Below are 23,737 nucleotides of genomic sequence, written 5' to 3' on the forward strand. Positions count from 1 at the left end.
TTTTGGATTCAAAGATACGACCAATTTCATTCCAAATATCCAGAAATATAATACAAGCTTTCGAAAAAGAAACATCTGGTTTAACCCACCTTATTTCCTTAATGTCAGAACAAAGGTAGCAAAAACATTTTTGAGTACAATTGATAAATGTTTTCCTAAAGGCCACAAATTTCACAAACTTTTTAACTAAAACAACTCAAAGGTTAGTTATAGCTGCCTTTCAAACATCAAGAGTATTTTTACTTCTCATAATTAAAATATATTATTTAATTCTCATAAAAATGCCAATCAATTATGCAATTGTCGACAAACCACTAATATGCCCACTCAATGGAAAATGCCTTATAAAAAATCTTTTTTATATTTGCAATGTAAAAACTCACCAAGAAAATAAAGGATATTATTACATTGGGCTTACTGAGAAAACTTTTAAAGACAGGTGGTATAAACATAAAAACTCTTTTGTTTATGAAAATAAGGTCAACTCCACTGAACTTTGTGTGAGAATGCAAAAATAAAGCTTTAATACCTATACTAAAATGGAATATTCTCGATCAAGCAGAGCCATTCAAACCTGGTGGTAAATTTTGCAATTTATGCTTGACAGAAAATACCACATTATTACATTTGCTATTTACAAACAAACCGAGCTTGCGTCAAAATGATGCCATGAAAATAAATTTTTAATAAAGAACTTTAATTTCATTAAAGCGGATACTCCATAGCATTTTTTGTATATAATTTTTATTGTTACTTTTTTGTTGTTGTTACATCTGGTGATCGCTATTGCGTGAAACTTCTAGTTATGTAATTGAAATATACCTTGATAATTATTTAGTTTTCACTATATTATTTGCTCTACCAATTATATAACACACTGTATTAAGCACTCTTACTAAAAATATTAACACAATTCTTACAATAAGTTGCTGACCTAACAGTTTGTGGTTGCCAATCTATTGCCAACCTTATTTTTCCTGATTCCGAAGGTTGATATATAAAAATGTGTGTGTGTGTATATGTGTGTATATATACATATATATATGTGTGTGTATATGTATATATATATGTATATGTGTATATATTTATATTTATATTTATATTTATATATATATATATATATATATATATATATATATATATATATATATATATATATATATATATAAAACAATTAAATAACTAAAGCAAATTTAAACCAATTTTAAATCAATATGCATACGCAAACAAACTTGCTAAAAAAGTTAGTGTTTTAAAAATATTAAATTTTTTTTATATTGTAAAAAGTAAATTTAAGATGTTTTGTTTTGAGATTTAATATAAACCTTTTTTTTTTTTCAAATTAATTTCTATCAATTTAAGTTCTTAACTAAAATTGTGACATTTTTTTGCTTTTTTTTTAAGCTACCCAGTGTGAAGCTCAAAAAAGATTAAATCAACAGCAAGAGCAGCCTCCACCCCCACCTTCTTTCCAGCAACAGCAGTTACCACAAATTCCTTCCCAGTTTACCATACAACCTCCAGAAGTATATATTTTTTAAATTTTTATAATTTTGTTTTTTTTGGAGTGAGGGTTATGGGACCATCTCAAGTCTAAACTTTATAACATAATCCTAAATGCTGAAAAAAAATGTTTATTTTTAGTATGTCGTGTTGGCCCTTAAAAGAAGTGAAACTATGTAAAAATACAGATTGACATTCCTACCAAACAACATAAAATATTTATTTAACACTTTTATCTTTGAATTTTTTTTATTATTATTATTTTCATACTTAATTTTTTTACAATCGAAATTGAATGTTTTCAAGAAAAAAAAATGTTTTTATTTTGAATATTTTTTTAGAAATTTCATTCCATTTATTGTTTTTTATAGATATTTCATAAATTTGAATGTTTTTTTATAGACTTTATATTTCAATGAATATCTTTCATTGACATTTTATTCCTTTAAATTTTCCCTCCCTTAAATGTTTTTATAGATATCTCATTCGGATGTTTTATATACTTTTATTCCAATTAATATTTTTCAAAGATATTTTTTATTAAAGAGATCACCATGTAAAAAAAAAAAAAAAGCACTTGTTTTCATATCTTAAATAACCCTTTAAAAAATGCATTTTGCACCTTGTCTAAAAGAAAGGGCATCATTAGAAGATCCGCTCCAGATATCCGCTAAGAACAATAGCCTTAACCTCTCCACCTCTATCTGATGCACAATAAAAATTATCAGTTATTACTGTTAGCAAATCAGCTGTAGAACAACAAGATCGAAATCCATATTGATGATCAGAAAGTAAGTTATTAGATCCAAGATTAAGTGTTTGTTAATTAAAGATTCAAAAACCTTGTTTATGATAGAAAGAAGACTAATGTGACAGTAGTTTGACGAGTTAGATCACTTTCCAGAATTTTTGAAAATTGGGATAATAGATGCTGCTTTGCAGCATGCTGGAAAAAAAAGACTCTGATAAGCACTTGATAAATAGTTTTGAAAGTAATAAGTGACAGCTCCGGAGTACACTTCTGTAAGGCTACAACAGGTATGTTGTCAGGAAGAGTCTAAGCAGGAAATCATTTTTGATACAGAAGCTGTAGTGATGCAAATGTCAACCAATGGATCAACCTGTTTGATAGCTATATCAGGTAGAATGCAACTAGTGGAATCAAGAGATGAACTGATGAAAAGTTCTTAGCAAACAATTCAGCTTTGTTTAGGTGAGGTGACTAAGTCTGAACCATACAAGAGAGGTGGAATAACAGATATGCCCATATTATTGATACTGTTAAAGATTCTCCAGAAGTCACGAGAGCCTAATTTTTGTTATGAAATACGAGATTTTATGATCTGAGAATAGCGAGCTTTGGCGTTAGACAAAACCTTTTTACAATTCTAGCAATAGTAAACAAGTGTCTGTTTTCTGGAGAATTGTTTTGCTGATAGATATGGAAGTAACGGTTTCGATTGGTAATTGCAGCAGCACAATGTGAGGAAAACCATGGAGGAGAGTGAGGCTGGAATAGTCAAGAGGGAATAAAAGATTCTAGCTAGCCTGAAACCACGAAGTTATGTAAGAAGCTCATTTGTCAACAGGAAGATGAAAGATTTCTACCAAAAGGCTATCACAAATAAAATCACCCAAAGGGTCCCAGTCAGCTTTACGGTAGTTGTAAGAGGTATGATAATAGGGGGATTCTGATGATGAAGAAGAGTGAGATAATAGTTTTAGAGAGATCAAACCGTGATTAGAAGCACCTAAGGGTGAATGTGGAGAAACTGAGCACTGACTAGTATCAGAAACGAGACATAGTATGAGTAGAGAAGGTAAATGATTCGGGTTGTCTGGAAAGTGAGTTAAAAAGTTGACTGTTTGAAAAATATATATATATTTTTGCTACCCTTATAGCATACAGGGTTTTCAGAAAAAGAAGAAAATAAGAAGGAATAATAAAAGAAAAGATTGCTGCTTCATGCCAAACCCTCATTCTATGTAGCGGCACTCCTTTGCAGGCTATAAGATAGTTGATGTGTGTACTGAAGCCCCTGGCAGGAAGCTATTTCAGTGCGACATCAAAGTTGTTATCTAAACTCGCATTCATAGTTATATATATATGTATATATATATGTATATATATATATATATATATATATATATATATATATATATATATATATATATATTAAATGATAATTTGTATTTGTAAATAAAATACGAAAACTCTTGTATGTATAAGACTGCAATAATAAACAAATAGGATTTATATATTTATATATATATATATATATATATATATATATATATATATATATATATATATATATATATATATATATATATATATATACAGTCCCTGGCCACAATATTATGTTCACCTACAATTTTTGTGTATTTTTAAATTCAAATGTTTGTAAAAAGTATAAAAAAAGTACAAGTGCAATATTAGTTATATTTTATTAATAAAACATGTTTCCTTAATAATTAAATATTATTTCAAAATCACACATTTAACTAACAATACACACATTATAACTAACAATTACTATTTTTGCTTGGAAGTTATAAAAAAATAATATTTTGTCATTCCTCCTTTCAATGAAATAACTTTAGCTATTCCATACTTTTAATGCAGTTTATTGTTGCTGTCTTAATTTTTTCATTGTTGTGCCAATGATAGAGTAATTTTTTAATCAAATCCCTTTTGTTTGTTGAAACCTCTGAAGAGATTTCCTTCTTGAGAATGCTTCACAAATTTTCAATTGGATTCAGGTCAGGAGAGTTCGCTGGTCAATCTAAAATGGGGATATTTTTTGTTTTAAGAAAGTTTGTGATCCTTTTAGCTTTATGGCATGGAGCGCTATCATGCATAAATGTAAATGTATTGTTATTTGGAAACCATTCTTGTATTTGGGGGATGAGTTGGCTCTTCCATAACCTCTTGATACTGTATTTGGTTCATCATCCCATTGACAATATATAGTCTTCCTGTGCCTTTACCACTGATAACTGACCACACTATAACTTTAGTTGGATGTTTAATAGTTTATACAATGCAATCTGGATGATATTTTTTCTTTGGTCTTCTTTGGACGAAGGTGACTTTGTCCAACAAGATCTCAAAAGTTGATTTGTCTGAAAAACACACCTGATAAAATCGTCGTAGTGTGGTTGTAATTAAGTTTATGTCAACATTTAAACACTTTTTTAACAATATTTCATTCAAAATTGATAAACTTACATGTTCCCAATCTCCAATAATCATATACTTATGATTTTTTGCTCATTGCAATCTCTTTTTTATCATTGCTGGAGCTAGCTTTGGTTTTTTAACCGGTTTGTGAGGATTTATACCAACTTCATCCAGATGTTTTGTCACTGTGCACTCCGAAACTGGTATTCCAGACTCTTGAACAAGTTTTAACAACAAGAGGGATGATTTTTTCTATTTTCCAGGCAAATATCAGGCAAATACCAGGCAAATCCTATAATTCTGTCTGTTCTCGGAGTGGTGTTATGTCTTGACCCACTCCGTCTTTTCCTTTTTGGAGAAAGAGTGATGTTGTTTTCCATTTTGTTTTTGATTTTATTGACAAAAGGTTGCAAAACTTTACACATTTTAGCAATTTCCTGTTGGGAATGCGCTGAATGTTGTAAAAGTGCTTTTACTTCTGAACTTTTGCTGGGACTTATGTCCTTACATCCTTACCCATGTTTATTTTTTATTGAAATTTTCAATTACAATCTATTACACTAAAAATGTTATTAAAACGGTATTATATATTAATTTTTGCTATTTATAGTAACTTTATAAAATGTATTAAAAATAATAAAACACTTTTCACTCAAAAAAAACTGTTAAAATATAAAAAAAATGTGGCAGATCAACCACGTTTTTTTTTAAATTGACAAAAATTCACATTGCTGACTTAAAACACATCTAACTTCACATTCATGTTTATAAAGAATTCATGATTGTAAAGAATTTTTCTTTCTATTTCATTTGATAGATGTCAGTATTGTATAATAAGTTAGTAATAATAATATACTCACCTTAAAATTACTTTAAAATAACTTCGAAAACAAAATATGTGGATAAAACTGAGGTGATACTAATATTGTGGCCAGTGACAGTGTATATATATATATATATATATCAGGCCTTGTTACGAGATTTCGCTGCGTAGCGAAAATGCGTAACGCATTTCTAAGCAACTCAACTCAGCAAATATATTTTGCATCGTTAGAAGTTATATTGCGTCACTAGCGTCTTTTCAACTACCGCATTGTAATTAAAGTTATTTTATTAACGCGTTAAAAATCATACAAACAGTTTGTTTTTTTCTCTATAACAAAAGTTACAAATAAAATCTAAGTTCTTATTAAAAAAATCATTTTTATTATTTTTTTCAAATATGAACTAAATTTTATTTTGAAAAAAATATTTTTTTCATGAAACGTAAAATATTTGTTTATTTTCTTATGATTTTATATTTGGTTTTTGGTTATCTTATCAACTGTTAATACATTTTTTCTTATTTAATTTGTGAACTCTTTTTAATAATGTTTTTAAACAATAGAGTTTTTTTTTTGTTATTTATCAGTTACCGATAACATATTCGTGATCATAATTTATGTTCATAAATTAAATGAACGTCATTAAAACTTTACGTTATGGAATTACCAATAAACAAAATATCTTATTAATAAAATATTTACATCAAAATAAATCGTGCATTTTTTAAACTTATTATGACTAAAAATAATTTTTATATTTAAAAGGAATTTATATATTTAATTCCTTAAGATAAAACTTAAAACACTTTTTTTTTTTAACTAATTTTTAATAACAAAAAAAAAATTATGAAACAAACTGTTTCTTTAACAAAAAAATCTATTATTTTACAATTGCGGTTAAATGCTTTTACTTACGACTTTATTTCTTCTGAATAAACGTCACGTTAACGATAATCAAAAGATAATTTAAATATTCTAAAAGATATAAGTTTTTGCGTAGCGCAAAACTGCTGAACGCGTAGGCAAATCGCCTTTTCGCAAGCAAAATGCGAGCTGCGTAGCGCTTCTTAACAAGGCCTGATATATATATATATATATATATATATATATATATATATATATATATATATATATATATATATATATATATATATATATATATATATACAGTTACGGACTTAATCTTAGACTCAAAGTGATAAAATCAAAATTTTCATGATGAAAGTGTGAAAATAGCATAATAAGTATGATGCATGCATAAATAACTTGATGAATAAATTTGTTTCATGGAATTAGATATATCTGATGATATAATATGCAAAAATAGCATCTGACGGATTTGGAATTCCAGTAAAAATGTTAATTATGTATAAGGAAACGATTATTGTTGTCAATTATTTATTAAGAAGTTGTGAATTTGTGTAGCTGGCTAATTTTTTCAAGTTATTTTATTATTTGAGGAATATTATAACAGGAACATTGCATCCAAGTTAGGAATATCACAATCTTCAGCATCGCGTTTTGTAAGGCAGTTTAGTTCTTTTGGTTCAATCAAACCTAAACATCATCCTGGTAGATCAAGGCTTATTTCAGCGCAGAAAGAACGTTTAATTCGACGAGAAGTAATGAAAACACCAACTATTACATCTTCAGCTATCAAAAGGAATTTGAATGTTTCCACTCGTCATATTCGACGTATTTTATGCAACAGACTTTTTATGTGGGCGTCAAGGCCTTTAAAGAAGCCTTTTCTTTCTGATATCCAACGGAAGAAGAGAATATTGTTTTGTAAAAAGTACTCTCATTGGACATCAGAAGATTGGGCAAAAGTCATGTTTAGTGACGATAGTAATTTTTATTTGATGGCAAGCTATAAACAATGGGTTCGATGTCCTAAACATTCATCAGCAACTGACCCAAGGTTTACAGTTCCAATTGTTAAGCACCCTGCTCATGTGATGGTGTGGGGGTGCTTCTCAGCACATGGCTGTGGTTCCATTCGATTTATAAATCAAGGAGAAACTTTAAATTCAACAGCGTACATTAATATTTTGAATGACAGTTTGGAACGATTCATGGCGATTCACAATTGCACCATGTTCCAGCAGGACTCAGCCCCCTGCCACGTCTCAAAGCAAACTAAAAACTGGTTTATATCAAAAAGAATTGAATTATTGGACTGGCCTTCAAATTCGCCAGATCTAAACCCGATCGAAAACCTATGGGTTTTAATTAAACGCGGAGTTGCCAAAGAAAAGTCTTCCTCCATCCCGGATTCAATTGAAAAAATTAAAGTTATCTGGTGCTCATTTTCAGCTGACATCTGCAAAAATTTGGTGGATTCAATGCCGCAGATCATTAAAGGAGTACTAAAATCAAAAGGAATTCATTCATGCAAGTATTAGCAGGCTGTAATAAATCATTATTTTTATTATCATTTTTAAATATATGGTTATGGAATGGAGTTTTTTGTTAATATTGAAATCTGAGTCTAAAATTAAGTCCGTAACTGTATATATATATATATATATATATATATATATATATATATATATATATATATATATATATATATATATATATATATATATATATATATATATATATATATATATATATATATATATATATTAACAATAGTTTTAAAAATTAAAAGTTATTCCAAGTTTTATGTATTTTTAAGTATCAAGCTGTTGCTATTTTCTTTTTTTAAACTAATAAATGCATTATAGGTAATTGCTCCTTCGCAACGGAATGAGTTTGATTTGGAAGAATTCAGAGTCTTGTTGCAAAAGTTAATTTTAGCCTGCACAAAAGATAATATACAGGTTTAATATTATACTTGTTATGCGGCTAATAGTAAAACCGTTTTAATAATATAATCTTATTTTGAAATTTTAAATAGTTTTAGAATTATTTTAGAATGGTAAAACATGGATTGTGGAGAATTGTAAAAGCTATGAACAATTCACAGCAATTGGAAGATTTTTGTTTCAAAGGTATAATTTAAATAAAATTCACCTCCCCAAGGTTAATTAGGCTACATTCTTTTCTTTCTAAACTTTATTTAAAACCCTCTCTCAACTATAAACTCTGAAATGCAAATAAGCAAATCTGCTGCAATCAAAAACAGATAGAGGGCAATACTTACAGAAGCAAATGACAGATTTGAAATTTCTCGACTAGGAGCCAAGTGTTCTACTATTAGTCTACTACTGCAGATTTAGCTAGCATTTATACATTAAATAAAACACCAACAACCTAACAGAAAAGTTTTTTGTTGATGTTTATTGTGTTACCAAATGGATATATTGATTAATATATGGATATGAAGGAAACTTAATATACAATATAAATATAGCGATTAGTATATGGTTTGGTGGAAACTTCTATAGTGTTGATAAACTTCATTATTATACTTTAATAGTTTTAAAGGTAAAAAATAAAATAAACTAAATTCAAAATAAATATATTTAACTTAAGAAAAGGCTATAGAAAAGATTAATTCTGGTTTCTTCAATTTCAATATGCTACTATTTTTATGTGCTCTCAAAAGTAAAAAGGGGTTGTTCACCTTAACTTATTACACATTTGGGTGTCTCAAAAGGTTGATGTATTTCTAAAACAGTTAAAAAAACTGTATTAGAAATACATCAACCTTTTAATTTTAGACATAATAAAAATTTTTGTTCTGCGTAAGTCATGAAAACTATGATTTTTAGATATTTGATATTCTAGGATTGGAGAAGTTTTTATAATTTGAGAAGTTTTATGCGCCAGTTTAAAATAATCTGTTAACACAAAAAAAAAGTCTTTAAGCTTAGCCTCTAAAAAAATCTGTTAGCTCTGCTAACTAAAAAGCCTTTTGATGATTTGTAATAAACTTCTTAGAAATAATAGTTTTACTTTAGTTCATTGAAGTTTATTTGAGTGAACTTAATTTACTGGATGTCAAATGTTATGATAATTTTATTGGATGTCAAATGTCATGGTAATTTTGATTAGAGTATTGTTATAGCAAGGTCAACAAACTCATCCATGATGGGTGAACTGGGAATTCAAAGAATAATAGAAAAGCTTATAGATGAGTTGCGAATGTTTACATTCTCGTTTTTAAAAAAACATGTGCACAAACTTGTAGGCAGAAAAAACCAAATAATCGAAAATTTTCCAGCAAAAAACATAAAGTATCTTTTATTAGGAAATTTATTCACTTATTGATTTTTAACTAGAATTAAATTATTTTGTTGTTCTGTTGTTAGTTACTCAAAAAGTTGTGAAAACTAATGTGGATTCAATTTTATTGAATCCACATTAGTTTTCACAATTATTATTCAAATTTATGTTTCTTTTGCAAAATCAACTTTTAAAAGAAGAAGACATAGAGACTGGGTTAAAGCTAATTCATAATGTAGAGACTGAATTAAAGCTATCCATAACAATTCATAACATTGAAGTTGCTCCAACTTTCATTTCAATTTAAAAAAGAGAAGAGAAAAGTATGCTAAAGTATATAAATGAGGATTCTTATCAACATCATCATCTACAATATAGAGCTTGATAACTATACTGAGAAAATAAATTGACACCAAAATACCTTAGCCTACTATTTCTAAATATTTTCAACCAAATATTTGATATTTATACAGCAGAATTTTAAACTTTTTACTTTCAATTAGTACAGTACTAAATTTAATTGAATTACTAAACTTATTATTGAGAAATAAGCTTGACTTGAACCAAGTAAACATATTTCATACCAAAAATCTAACATCAGATAAACAAACAAAAAATTTTTAAGATCTTTAATGGTAATGTAGCTCTTTAAAAAATTTAAAACTTATTTCACTCATGTTTGTTGCCATCTTTAATTTGTGCTTATAAAGCACAATATGATAAAAAAAAGTTTAACTTCAAGAAAGTGAGCTTGGTTTAGCTATCAACATATCAATACCATTTAATGTCTAGTTGGTGTATAATAAAAACCAGCTGGGACAATCAGTTTCTATCTCCTAACTGGGGTGATTGTGTATTAGATAGATTAGTATATCAGAATAAACTTAAACCTAGTGGCTATAATCTTGCTGACAGAGTGCTGATTCCTATAACTTACTGCTGTTTTAATAACTGTTGTGTTTTTTTTTATGTCCAATTATATGATTGTACCTTTAGGTTACATATTTATTAATTTGCTGAATAAATTTTCTATACCAGCTTGAGTTTAATTTACTATTACTAATTTGCAACACAAAGGACTTGATGTTAAAAATGCTATTTGGGCAACAAAAAGTCATTAATGCTTTTATAAAAGACTATAACTATCTGGGCACAAAATTTAGACAGCTTTCTAATGTTCCTATACATTATATTTTTGAGTTTAAGAATTTGATGTGAAATGTTCAATTTCTCAATTTATTAGATAATAATATGTTGAATATAAATGCCTTTGATCATTTTAATATGAGTTTAGTTGGTTTATGTAAATGTATATAATCAGGGTGGCCAGAAAACTTTCATGTTTATTTTATATAGCTTTTCTCTACCTTTTATTGAATTTTCCTAATTCTTATTGATTTTTTCTGACTTTTATTGAATTTTCCTGACTTTCCAATTTAATATTTATCAAAACATACAAAGCAACAAAAAAAATCTTACATATTTTCCTTTACCCCAAAAATATAAACTTGCTTCAAAAGTCCTCTCGTTGACTTTTAAATAACCATTTTTTGCAATCTTATTTTGATTGTCAATTCAAATAATAACTTATAGTTTGCAACTAAATCAATGAAATTTTCCAGAGTTTTCCATAATTTATTTAATTTCCTGACTTTAGCAGGATGTTCAGGTTGCTGATTATTTTATAAATAATAAAAGTAGATTTATGGAGAAGCATTAAATTATTATTATTATTATTTTTGTTATAAAATGGTAGGAAAGTTAATAATATGAATTATTAACTTTCCTACTGTTTTCTGTTGATTTCTCACTACTTCTTTGTTTTTAAAAGCAGTATGAATTAAAAAAGCTTGTAAGAATTTTCGTTGTTATTTATTTACAAAATCAACTTTAATATAAAATGATAGAACATAAAATATAAAAGTTTTTAATAGCAATCAAAATTATAAAAGTAAAGAAAGTTTTTATTTTTAAAATAAAATAAAAATGTAACTGATTATTATTCTTTCAATCATTTTTCAAAAAGAGAACAAAATTTTATTTAAAGATATAAAAGAAATGCAAAAAACAATTTAAAAGTGTTTATATATTATAAAGTTATGAATGTATACTTATAATGTTTTCTGCCTACAAGTATGCGGGCGCATGTTGTTTACAAAAAGATGTGGCGTTGCAAGGAAACTTATCTATAAGTCATAATCTAATTTATAGGTAATTAACTGAATAATAAATAAGTTTTAAATAATTATCATAAAACATTACTTGGGTACTTGGCTTCATCTCAGCATAGTTATTATTTATAAATTCTATTCCCACGCAACATCCTCCATGCAAACCATAAATAATCAGTTCTTTTAACTACCTTCCTACTTAATTTTCATTTATTATTTAACAATAAATAAAATTGTACTTCATTATTTGTAATACTACTCAACATTAAATAAAATTAAAAAAAAAAGTTTTTACAATTGTAAATTTAGTTATAGTTAATGTAAAATTATCAAAGTTAAGCATCTTAATTGTGATTTTTTAACTATTTGTTTTTAGAATGCTTGAAGAATCTCTTCCTTTCCAACAAAAGTTACATATTGTCTATCTTACTAATGATTTGCTACATCACAGTAGAAAAAAAGATGTACCTCTATTACAAGAAGGTTTGCAGAACTACATTCTGCCAATTGTAGCAATCGTTCACAATGGAGAAGCTGCTGACAACCAACAAAAACTTGCTAAAGTTGTCAAGATTTGGGAAACACAAAAATTTTTTAGTCCAGATATTTTAGAAGTATTTATTTCTTTAAATTTTATTTAATACATTAAAAGTTATTAATATTTTTTAATATTAATATATAATTTTTTTGAATTATTTTAGAAATTATGTTTGAGTGATAAGTTATATGACACACAATTGGATATCATTGAAAAAGAGAGAGAATATATGAGGATTGAAAAGGATAAAAAACAAAGAGAAGAACAAGAACAAAGGCAGCAAGAGGAGGAGAAAAATGCATCTGAAGAAATGAATAATCGAGGTAGTTTCTAGTTTTTATTTCTCAACTCAATCAGTCTTTTTACTCTTTAACTCTGCTGAAAAAAAAAAGTGAGATAAGAACAAATCTGACTAAGTATTATGGACTGAGAATATGGATCGAACCTTGCCGAACATAGCCATGGTGGGGATCAAACTCAGAACTTGTCACTTATGAGGCAAGCACTATACCACTACACCACTACCTAAATTTTTTAAGAATGGATATAGTTCTCAAATTACCAAATATCCAGAACAAAATATTGCTTTTCCAATATTTTGTGTTTTGGACTAAAAAGCTTCGAATAAATGTGATATATAATAAATCATCAGAGCTAAGTTGCGTAAAAAACATTTGTTTCTCAAATGTAATGCCATTTCAGAGTATTTTTTATTTTTCCAAAAATATTCATAGAATGCCAGACAGCACAAGCTGCCTGGAAAATGCAAGCTACCCATCTTGATCTCAAAACTTGTCCTGTTTATAAGATTGCTGTTCATAGTTCATTTGATATATTTGAAAGATCTCTCTGACTAAAATTTAATCTGTGGAATATTGCATACATTTTGTCAATAATTTGAAATGATTTATTTGCCTGTCTTTTATGGAATCATCAAGCAAGCTGTAATCTATGGTTCAAACAGTGCCAAGTTATAATGTTAGGAAAATCATTGTGTGTTCTTGTGCCCACTCCTGATTAACACTTAAGCATAGTACTTTCTCCATCAGAACAAACCTGATTAAATTTTCTTTGTATTCTTTGGTCCTTTCAAAAAAGCCAAATGCTTTTAGTTATTTATTATAAATTTTTTTTATTGCATTTTGAGCTTCCAATCAAGTCTATAAATAACATAGAACAAATGTCATTAGAAATAGTTGATGCCTCATCGATGATTATACACACTTTTAAAATTTTCTTAACAATATTACAAAGAATATTTCTTTTTAAATCACTTGAAATATTTTCAAGGATCCAAGTTGCAGAATATTTTTAATGCAAGCTGATTCCTTTGATGTATTCCACTTTTAATTTAAAGTTCAAAGTCTTTTTTAATATCAACAAGTAGTCTATTTCTTTTTACCAAGCTATACACAGTTTTAAATATTTTACATTTTGTATTAACCTTTTGTTGATTTCATTGGTGATTTTAACAACAGGATTATCTTTTTCAGCATTGTGTATTTTTAAGACTATTTGATGAACCTGTGAATTAAACTTCTTTTTTGAAATAAAGTTTTTTCATTTTCTTCTTCAATGTAGCCTTATGGATGGCTTTTGACTTACATTTTGTCTTACCTTACATATTCAATGAGACAGTTTTCCCGTTCTTTTGAAATATAGCTTTTTTATATTATTTATGATTAATCTTAATTAGAAAATTAAAATTAACTAAAGTTCATGTTCAATATCATATTTTCTTTTTGTGGCTATCATGGCATTCTGATGGTTGCTACTTACTTTTCATTATTTTTAACTTTTTTTAAAAAGAATGCAGAAACTAAACTTTGTGATTGAAGTTTTATTCTTGTGCTACAAGTATTTAAGACTTCAATCTTCAACTTAGTAATAAAACATTTAAGTTTAGAACATTTTTAGTTATGAATATATCTTTTGTTTGTGTAAAGATAATGCGTTAGTTAATAAATAACTAAAATTAAAGGTAGAGAAATGATTAACCATTTAAAATTACTTGGATGTTACTCAAACCTCCATTTTTAATTTAATAAAAAAATCTCAAGTTATTTTAAGCTATTAAATTTAACTGTTAGTTCAATCTTTAGTTGTTTACTTAATATATAGTGAGTTTTTGTTTTGAATTTATTTTGAATTAGAAACTACGTTTACAAGAGTTATTGCAAGCTAAAAATGCTATTAATTTGAATTTTAGCTATTTACTTTTTTTAGCTATTTACTTTTTTTTAGCTATTTACTTTTTTTATTATTTTATTAATTTTTTATTTTTTTATTTTGCAAACTTAAAGCAGCACATCACACACACACACACACACACACACACACACACACACACACACACACACACACACACACACACACACACACACACACACACACACACATACTATATTTTGTATTGATATACATTTGCTGAATTTTTTTGCCAAACTAATTCCACACTTTTTTTTTTGACGAAAAACAAAGAATATTAAAAATAACTTAATGCTCAACTGAACCTCAACCCTCAGTTGATGTACCAGCAACTTTTGCTATACTGAAGCCCCCACATCTCCATATTTCAGTATCATGCCAGCGTGCCAATCTAAGTGTACTTTTAATGTTGTATATAAATATACATATATATATATATAAACATATGTAAACATATATATATGCACACTAGGGTGCATTGAAAAACAGAATTTCTTTAAAATTGCCTTGTAATAGCTCTAAATATATGCTATATAATAAAATATCACTGAATTAGCAAAAACTTTCGAAATTAAAATATTTTTAGAGTTGCCTCTAGTCCCTTGAACATTTTAGGGCCCCTAATATTCTGGGAAAAAAAAATTTTTCAAAAGTAAATCAACCTGGTACTCAAAAGAAGTGAAATTTTATAAAAAGTTCGAAAATAATAATTGTTTTATAAAAAAAATATTATCGAAAAACCTGTAAAAATGCACTTTTTTTATTTTTAGTTAAAAAAAAAAAAAGTTATTATGCAATAAAATTCAAAATAATTTTTACATAAAACAAATATTATTTTCAAACATTTTATAAAATTTTGCTTCTTCTGAGTACCAGGTTGATCTACTTTTGAAGAATTATTTTTTCCCAGAATATTAGGGGCCCTAAAATGTTCAAGGGACTAGAGGCAACTCTAAAAATATTTTAATTTCGAAATTTTTTGTTAATTCAGTGATATTTTATTATATAGCATATATTTAGAGCTATTACAAGGCAATTTTAAAAAAATTCTGTTTTTCAATGCACCCTAATGCACACTCATATATTGTTATTGTATCAAATTTACATATTGCATTGATATAATAATATATAAATGCCAAGACAATACAACATGTGATTGAATACGGAACTAGTAAAGCAATGGTAAGTATAATAAAGTAATAAATCAACATTTTTTTAGAGTGATTTTTTCTTTTTTGAAAACAAGCTAAAAATTTAAAAAGAAAAAAGTACACTTTAGTACACAATCAACTAATATATTATAAAATCTGTCAAGATATTATTTTAATTTTTTTGTTCTTATATAACATATAGCATTATTTTAGGATACAATATGTATGATCATCCTCAACATCCTCAAGCACAAGACTATCCTCCTCCACCTATGCCTGGACACTTTCAACAGTTTCAGCAAGTTAGTTTTTTTTAGTTATTACTATGAACTTTAAAACTTCAGAAGGTGTAGTATTTTTATGTATTTAATTTTTTTAATTTTAAGTTTAATCAATGGCATCAACCACCTCCTCCACCTGTAGCACCGCAGGATCCATATCATTTTTATGGATCAAATTATACACCTTCAGTTCGCCCACCTGCACCTTTTCCACCACCTAGATTTCCTTTATCTGACCAAGGTATAAATTTTAACTATAAGTTGCCTCTAACTGTTAGTTTATTTAGATTTTTTGTTTTGTTTTGAAACATAAATTATTTTTCTTTTATATAAAAATTTTCTGTTAAAGGAAATTTTGATCAACAACCACCTGGTTATCCTCCATATGATATGCCACCTCAATTTCAGAATTCGGAAATACAAACATTTGATTACAGCCATCAGCGAGTTCCACCTGGTCCAACTCCAATGACATTTGATTATGAACATGGTAGAGCTCATCATCCACCTGAACAAGAAGTAATGCATGATCCAACAATACCAATGGCTCCATATTATGATCTTCCTGCTGGCCTTATGGTTCCACTAATAAAGGTGTGCAATCTGCTTTTTCTACCCTTTTATATTGTAAATGTTGTGATGATCATGATGATCATGATGATGATGTAAATTTTGCGCTTTCATTTTTTGCATTTTTGCATTTACATTTATGTAACAATTAGATATGGGATTGTGAATATAATCCAATAGATCCAAAAGATCTTCGATTGCCTATTCCACAACCTCCAAGTGAGAGATTACTAGCAGCTATTGAAGCCTTTTACAGTCCTCCTTCCCATGAAAGACCAAGAGACAGGTGTTTTTTTTTTTTTAATGATATTGTAAACTATTTTGTTTTATTTTTATTCATATTGTTTAAACTTGGAATTCCAGATATTTCTTTAAAGTTTAATTTTTTCTGGATATTTAAATAGTTTTCTGGAAATACAATAATAAATTTAAAATTTTTTTTTTGACATCGAATAAATAAAATAGTAAAAATATTGTTAAAAATATACTTTACGTTATATTTAATTAGATTAAACATTATTTGTATGCGTGTATAAATAATATTTTCTTATATTTGTAGATGTATATTTGTGATTAGTTAAATTGAATATTTCACCTAAAAATCTAATTTAATTTAATAATTTTTTTAGTATAAATTATATTAATAACCTCTATTTAAATAAGTATTGAAAGAAAAACTTTTTTATATAAAAGAATGCCTGCCAAAACCCTTTTCTTTTATATAAAAGAATACCTCCCTGGACCCTCAGGCAATGTATGTACACTCCACTGCACCTATTTATATATCCCTATTTAAGTCTGTTGACTCCTCTGTGACTACAGCTATAACAGTCAATTTATGTACATATTGATGCGCATCTTTGAAACTTTAAAAAAAAAAGATATACATTAGTAATAGTTATAAAACATAAAACTTGAAAGTTAAAATTGAAAAAAAAAATTTTTTTTTTCAAAGTTTTGGTATGGAGGATTCGAACTTGCAACCTTGGCACCTACGTCGTCATTGTAACATCCTCATTATCATTGTAACATCAATGTCACTATTTTACTAATTAAAAAAATTAAAATATTGAAACATTTTTTGCCTGGAAATAGTTTTAATATTATGTTCACATTAAGTAATATAACAGTTAGTGCGTATGCCAACTTAACAATTAACTTTATTTGTGGTGTTTTTTATATTATACTTGATTCATCTAATATTAATCACCTTTGAGTCACCACTTTTATGACCTGATACAATTTTGTTATATTATTTCACTTTTTTACATAAAATTTTGTTTTTCAGCAATAACAGTTAATCTAATTTGTTTAAGTTTTTAAAGTTTTAAAATTTTATTAATTATAAATTAACGTTTGAAGTTCTTAAATCATCAATAACATTTATTCAATTGGTTATATGGTTTATCTGTAGAAATGTAGATGCAGATGATCTGTAGAAAATCTTTTCAATTTTATAACCTTTATTACTTTGTTTAAATTTTTTTTTTTTTTGAAATTTCAAATAAAATCAGAACTTAAAAGTTTCATCTTTAGTGAAAAAACAATTGCAAATAAATTTTACAACATAATCTAATGTCATCATTTGGTTTAGCTCAACTTGAATCATCATTCAGAACAGCAAAATGTTGTCAAGGCAGTTTATATTCCCCTTTTTGACCTACTTTACTTACCAAGCACAAATGTTCTTACAACATTAACTCTTAAACAAAATCTTTAAAAGTTGAGTTTAAAACTTTTTATTTGCATGTGAACTTAAATTATAGTTTTTCATTACTTTTTTCACATTTTGCACAACATGGCAAAAAGTGTGTGAATACCCAAATGTCTGTGGGAAAAAAGTTCACACATTTTTTTGTAATTTTCTTGATATATTTGTTTTGTTTTTTTTGTTTATTGCAAAATTGTTTTAAAAATAACTCATAGATGTCACTAAGTTGAGTCCTGATGTAACTAATGAATGTCATTAAGTATATATGTGACAAAGTAAAAACCTCCTACACTATGGTTACAAAAAGTTCAAGTTTATGTTTTTAGAATAAAAAGAACTTAACTAAAAATAAAACACAAAAAACAAAAATATAACTTTAAATAAAACACACAAAAATAAGATTAATTAAATCAGGTTTTTAACAGTGTATAGAATAATTAACTTCAATTTTTTTTAACTTTACTCACATTTTTGTAATATTATGGAAAATCTTTTTAAATAAAGTAACAATTTCTAATAATTGTCTAATAATTATGAACATTTAATTTAAATTATATTTGTTTTTGTTTTTAATGATTTAAAAAGAGTGAGTTTCCATATAACCACAGGCTAGTAAATACTTACGCATTAAAAATTTAAAAAATCATATTAAACTCTTTTTTAAACTATTTAATGCTTTGTTTAAACATTTATATAAAAAATCATTAGCGCTGATTTTAAAAGTGTTTCAATAATATAATATTAGTATTTCCTTGTAACAGCTTTCAAAAACATTTTTCTTTTTTTTTTTCAATAAAATTTATTATTTTTTAAGCGTATTAACTTTAATTATTTTTATATAAGTTAAAAGTTTCTATGTTATTTATTTCTAACATATAGCATTTTTTTGTAATGTTAATAGTCTTATTATGTCAGATAAAATGGCTAAAATTAATGCCTGATTAAATGTTTGATATTTCTAGTAATAATGCAAGTTGTTTTGTTAATTTTTTTGTTAATTTTTATTAAAGTCAAGGATGGGAAAAGAATGGACTTTTTGAGTTTTACAAAGCCAAACTTAAGTACATAAAGGATAAAGAGCGCAATCTTTCTACTATTGACCGATCTCTTTCCCCACCATCTAGTCGATCCCCGTCTCCTGAATCAGCTGGTAGTCCTCTTGTGAAAGAGAGAAAAAAATCCAGAAGCCCTAGTCCTCCACGTTCTCGTAGTAGGAGTAGAGATAGACAAAGGTATAATTTAAACACATTATTTTTATTTTTCTTTCTTAGTTTTTAATTTTTTTTATTTTAGTTTTATACTGATAAGGTTATTTAAATTTTAATTATAAAAAATAAAAGTGCATCAATCTTTTAGGTCAACAAGTCCTAAAGAAAAATCACAAAACAAGTATGTGTTTTTTTCAAATATTATTTTTGTGTTACTATTTGTTGCAGAACCTTTAAAATGAATGATTCTTTTTAAGTCGACGAAGTGCTTCAAAAAGTCGTTCTAGAAGTCCTGCTCGAAGGTATTTTTATTGTTTTAAAAAAAAAAAAATTCTATAAGATCTTGTTAAAATAAAAGTTCTCTTTAGGTCCCGAAGTAGATCATACTCACGATCTCACTCGCGATCTCGCTCACGGTCTCGATCAAAATCACGATCTCCACCACGCAGGAGTCCACTTAAAAGAAGTCCTACGCCACCTGAAAGCTTTGTGTACGTTGTTAAGATATGTTTTTATATAGAAACTCGTTTTTTTAATTTTTTTCTTGTTTTTATTTCTTTATTTTATGTATATATGCATATATATATGTGTACACATACTTACACTCATACACACATACATACATATATACATACATACATACATACATACATACATACATACATACATACATACATACATACATACATACATACATAAATACATTTTTATATATGCATAATTATTTTCAGTGGTTTTACACCAAGGCCTATGGAATCAAGAATTGATGATTCTAATGTTGGTCATCAAATGTTAATGAAAATGGGTACGTAAGTTCCTTTAGGAATCATAAATCAGTATTCTTTGTGCAATAATATTTATGTTTGAAAATTTGTAATTATTTATTTTTATTTGTCTATGAAAGAATGTTGTGAGTTTTCACTACTTCACCAAATTTCCTGAAGTCTGTAACCAAACCTTTTTATGAAGACAGTATTTACCTATTATTATTATCCGATTATTTATTCTAATGCAATATGTTATGTAAGTTTAAAAGTCAAGAGTGGTGCATTTTCATAAACGTATTTCAAAAATTTTAGCATATCTTTATAATAATTTAAATGTTTTGATTTCTTCATAGGTTGGGGAGGACAAGGATTAGGGAAAAAAGAAACTGGAATTGTTAACCCTATTAAAGGAGGTGAGATCAGGGATAGACAAGATAAATTTAAGGTAAATTGATAAGTAATAATTTTAATTTTTTTTTTGTTGTTGATATAATTTAAAATTACAGCGTTTCAAAAAAATATTTTTTTTTTTTTTTTTTGTTACTAAACACCAAATAGAGTTAGGTGCTTGGTTAAAAGATCTTTGTAGTTACGTAATATATATAGTTACCTAAGTGTTAACAACCCGGCGGTTATTTTTTCTTTTTCGGCCTGGATGAAAAGTACAAAATGCTTATATCTAAAATACACAAAGCGTTTAGACAGAATTTTTATTAGACAGAAGACTTATAGATGTTAAATGCATTTTACCAGAGCCAATAAGAGCATGCATAAGTGTTTGCTATTTCAAAATATGTATACATATGTATACATTATTTTATGATGTGTAAGAGATGATGTAGAATCAAATAAAAAACTAAATAGACTGAAGAAATAATAAGATAAATATATAACATTTTTTATCAATCTTGAACTTTGATTTTAATATTTGTTTTTTCTTTCGTTTTGGAGTAGGAAAAAAAACAACGTAAAATGAGCCTAAATCATGCAAACAATATTTAGTTTTTTAACAACTCTAAAGCTAAATACACTCGTAAAGAGATTACAAAATTTTACTGTTGGACTGGTCTACTCAGCACAGCTGCAACGAGTTCACGACCTGTTGCTTGTAAAGCAGCCTGCACTGGTGCACAGGAGAGGAGTTCTGCTTCTCAACGACAACGCGAGACCGCACACCGCTCGCGTGACTCAGGACAAGCTCCAAAGCCTTGGTTGGGAGAGTTTGCCTCATCCACCATACTCGCCAGACCTCTCCCCTACTGATTTCCATTTTTTCCTTTCCCTGGGAAATCATTTAAAAGGACAGCAGTTCCGAGACCAGGACGCGGTTGAAATGGAGTTGAAAGCTTTTATAGACTCAAAGGACCGAGAATTTTTTAGAAGTGGAATAAATAAGCTTGTTTTACGTTGGGAAAAGGTTTTAGATGCTAATGGTGACTATTTTGATGAATAAATGTACTTACTTATGTCGTTTTGTGTGTTTTTATTATATACGGAAAAACCGCACGAACTTTTTTGGTTACCTGATAATTAGCAAATTATAAGTATGGTTGTCTTGGAATTTTATAAAAAACAAATATAAATGTTTAAAATTATGCTGTAACGGTGTAATAGAAGATTTGCCTCATAATCAAGAAGTTCTGAGTTTGATCTACACCACGTCCTTGAATTATGCTGTACTGGTGTTGTGGGAGAGTGCTCACTTTATATGCAAGAAGTTCTGAGTTTGATCTTCACCACGTCCCTGCTAATACTGTGCTCAACTTGTATCTTGACCTTGTTTGTCAAGGTTTTTGTTTTTGAGTTTAAGATTTAAGAAAAGGTTGTAACTATGTTTGGGAATACCGGGATCCCGGTATTTGGAACAATTTATAGTTGCTGAAGCTTATAGTTGCCGAAATTGTAGATCCAGACCATCTAGGTCTGGATCTACTGATACCTTAAAATCTTTTATAATCGAATTCAAATTCAATAAATGTAAATTCCAAATTTATTAATTTTTGCAGTTTAATTCGAAACGATCCGAAAAGTATATAATGACCAACAATTTTATTCAGCTAATCGTTTACTTAGTAATAATCATTTTAATATTTTGTTAATTATTAATTTTCAGTTTTTTGTCTCACGGTTTTGCGACTAAAACTTAATAAATAATAATTACAGTTGAACTCTTGTTATTCGAACTCCTATAATTCAATTATTTAAATCGAGCAACTTCTTCGGTCCCTTCAGGGTTTAACATTTAAAATTGAACTCCTATAACTCCTTGAGGATTCGAATTTCATTAGTTCAACTGCAGTTCTTTTTTTCTGATTTAACTTTTTGAGCTATTTTTAGGGAATTGGATCCGATATGAATGATCCATTTGAGAATTTTAGAAAAAATAAAAGTTATTCATACAGCAGACGTAAGTTCACTCTATGGATTATATTCTTTTAATGGAGTATTTAGTTTTATTGAATGCTTATACGATTAGTTTTTCTCTCAAGAATATTGACGTGTATTTTAACTTTAGCAAGATCAAGTTCGAAAAAGTAAATTAAAGTTTTATTTTGTGGCGAACTCTGTCAAAATGAAATGTAATTTATACATGGAGCAAGAGGGAGATATTCTGTGCATTTGCGTGGATATAACAGTGAATACCAACGGTGATTTTGAGCCGAACCATAAGAAAGAGTTTAGTTCAATAACCATATAACAAATGCTCATTATTTCAATTAACAGTTGTGTAAAAAAATCACGAAACAATTTTCAGTTTTTTTGTTGTTGTTGTTGCAAAATGCGGCTTAATAACTGCATAATGGCTGCTCATATAGCAATAATTGAATCTATTTTATGTTATTAGATATTGAAATTTTATGTGTCATATATATATATATATATATATATATATATATATATATATATATATATATATATATATATATATATATATATATATATTATCTGATTTATTTGATGTCACCTTTTGTATTTTTTATTATTAATAAAAAATACAAAATGTGATACAGGTAACATCAAAATTACTCTTATGTAACACCGAAAAAAAACAACTAATTAAAATATTGTGCAATGGTGATGAACAGTGAACTTTTTTAATTTTGATTTGAACAAAGACAAGTGAACTAGTATACAATATAATCAGGTAAAGAACTCCATATCTCGATAATCTTTTCACAGTTAAAATATCTTTGCGTATTTTTACATTTGGTACGTGAATTAAGTTTTTTGACATGACATCTTGTATGATGTAAGAAGCAGCAAATGAGGTTCTAGATTAAAGAGTCTTGAAGAGTTATAAGGAATACGACATCTTTTACAGACACTTCTAGTAAAATATTTTTGAACCTTTTCTAACTGACGTACATCTTTTAAACAATGAGAATTCCAGTTGTTGGAAAGACCAGTGTTGTTTTGAACCTTGACCAATATCGGTTGTTGAGAG

General features: G+C 27.4%; 1 protein-coding gene across 1 annotated transcript in view; it reads left to right on the plus strand.

Annotated features, from left to right (window-relative positions):
• The window catches only part of LOC100205283 (calcium homeostasis endoplasmic reticulum protein), a 35,258-nt gene extending 12,218 nt beyond the window's left edge, over nt 1–23,040 (plus strand). Inside the window, exons 3-19 of the mRNA XM_065801625.1 lie at nt 1,405–1,526; nt 8,244–8,339; nt 8,434–8,510; nt 12,235–12,472; nt 12,560–12,719; nt 15,969–16,057; nt 16,142–16,277; nt 16,386–16,630; nt 16,759–16,892; nt 19,328–19,549; nt 19,674–19,706; nt 19,783–19,827; nt 19,894–20,016; nt 20,257–20,330; nt 20,646–20,737; nt 22,630–22,699; nt 22,808–23,040. Of these exons, the coding sequence (XP_065657697.1) occupies nt 1,405–1,526; nt 8,244–8,339; nt 8,434–8,510; nt 12,235–12,472; nt 12,560–12,719; nt 15,969–16,057; nt 16,142–16,277; nt 16,386–16,630; nt 16,759–16,892; nt 19,328–19,549; nt 19,674–19,706; nt 19,783–19,827; nt 19,894–20,016; nt 20,257–20,330; nt 20,646–20,737; nt 22,630–22,699; nt 22,808–22,830 (1,979 nt within the window). The 3' untranslated portion in view covers nt 22,831–23,040. The remainder of the gene's footprint in view (nt 1–1,404; nt 1,527–8,243; nt 8,340–8,433; nt 8,511–12,234; nt 12,473–12,559; nt 12,720–15,968; nt 16,058–16,141; nt 16,278–16,385; nt 16,631–16,758; nt 16,893–19,327; nt 19,550–19,673; nt 19,707–19,782; nt 19,828–19,893; nt 20,017–20,256; nt 20,331–20,645; nt 20,738–22,629; nt 22,700–22,807) is intronic.
• Nucleotides 23,041–23,737: the final 697 nt, after the last annotated feature.

This window comes from Hydra vulgaris, chromosome 07, assembly GCF_038396675.1.
Source record: "Hydra vulgaris chromosome 07, alternate assembly HydraT2T_AEP".
NCBI classification, from domain to species: Eukaryota; Metazoa; Cnidaria; class Hydrozoa; order Anthoathecata; family Hydridae; genus Hydra; species Hydra vulgaris.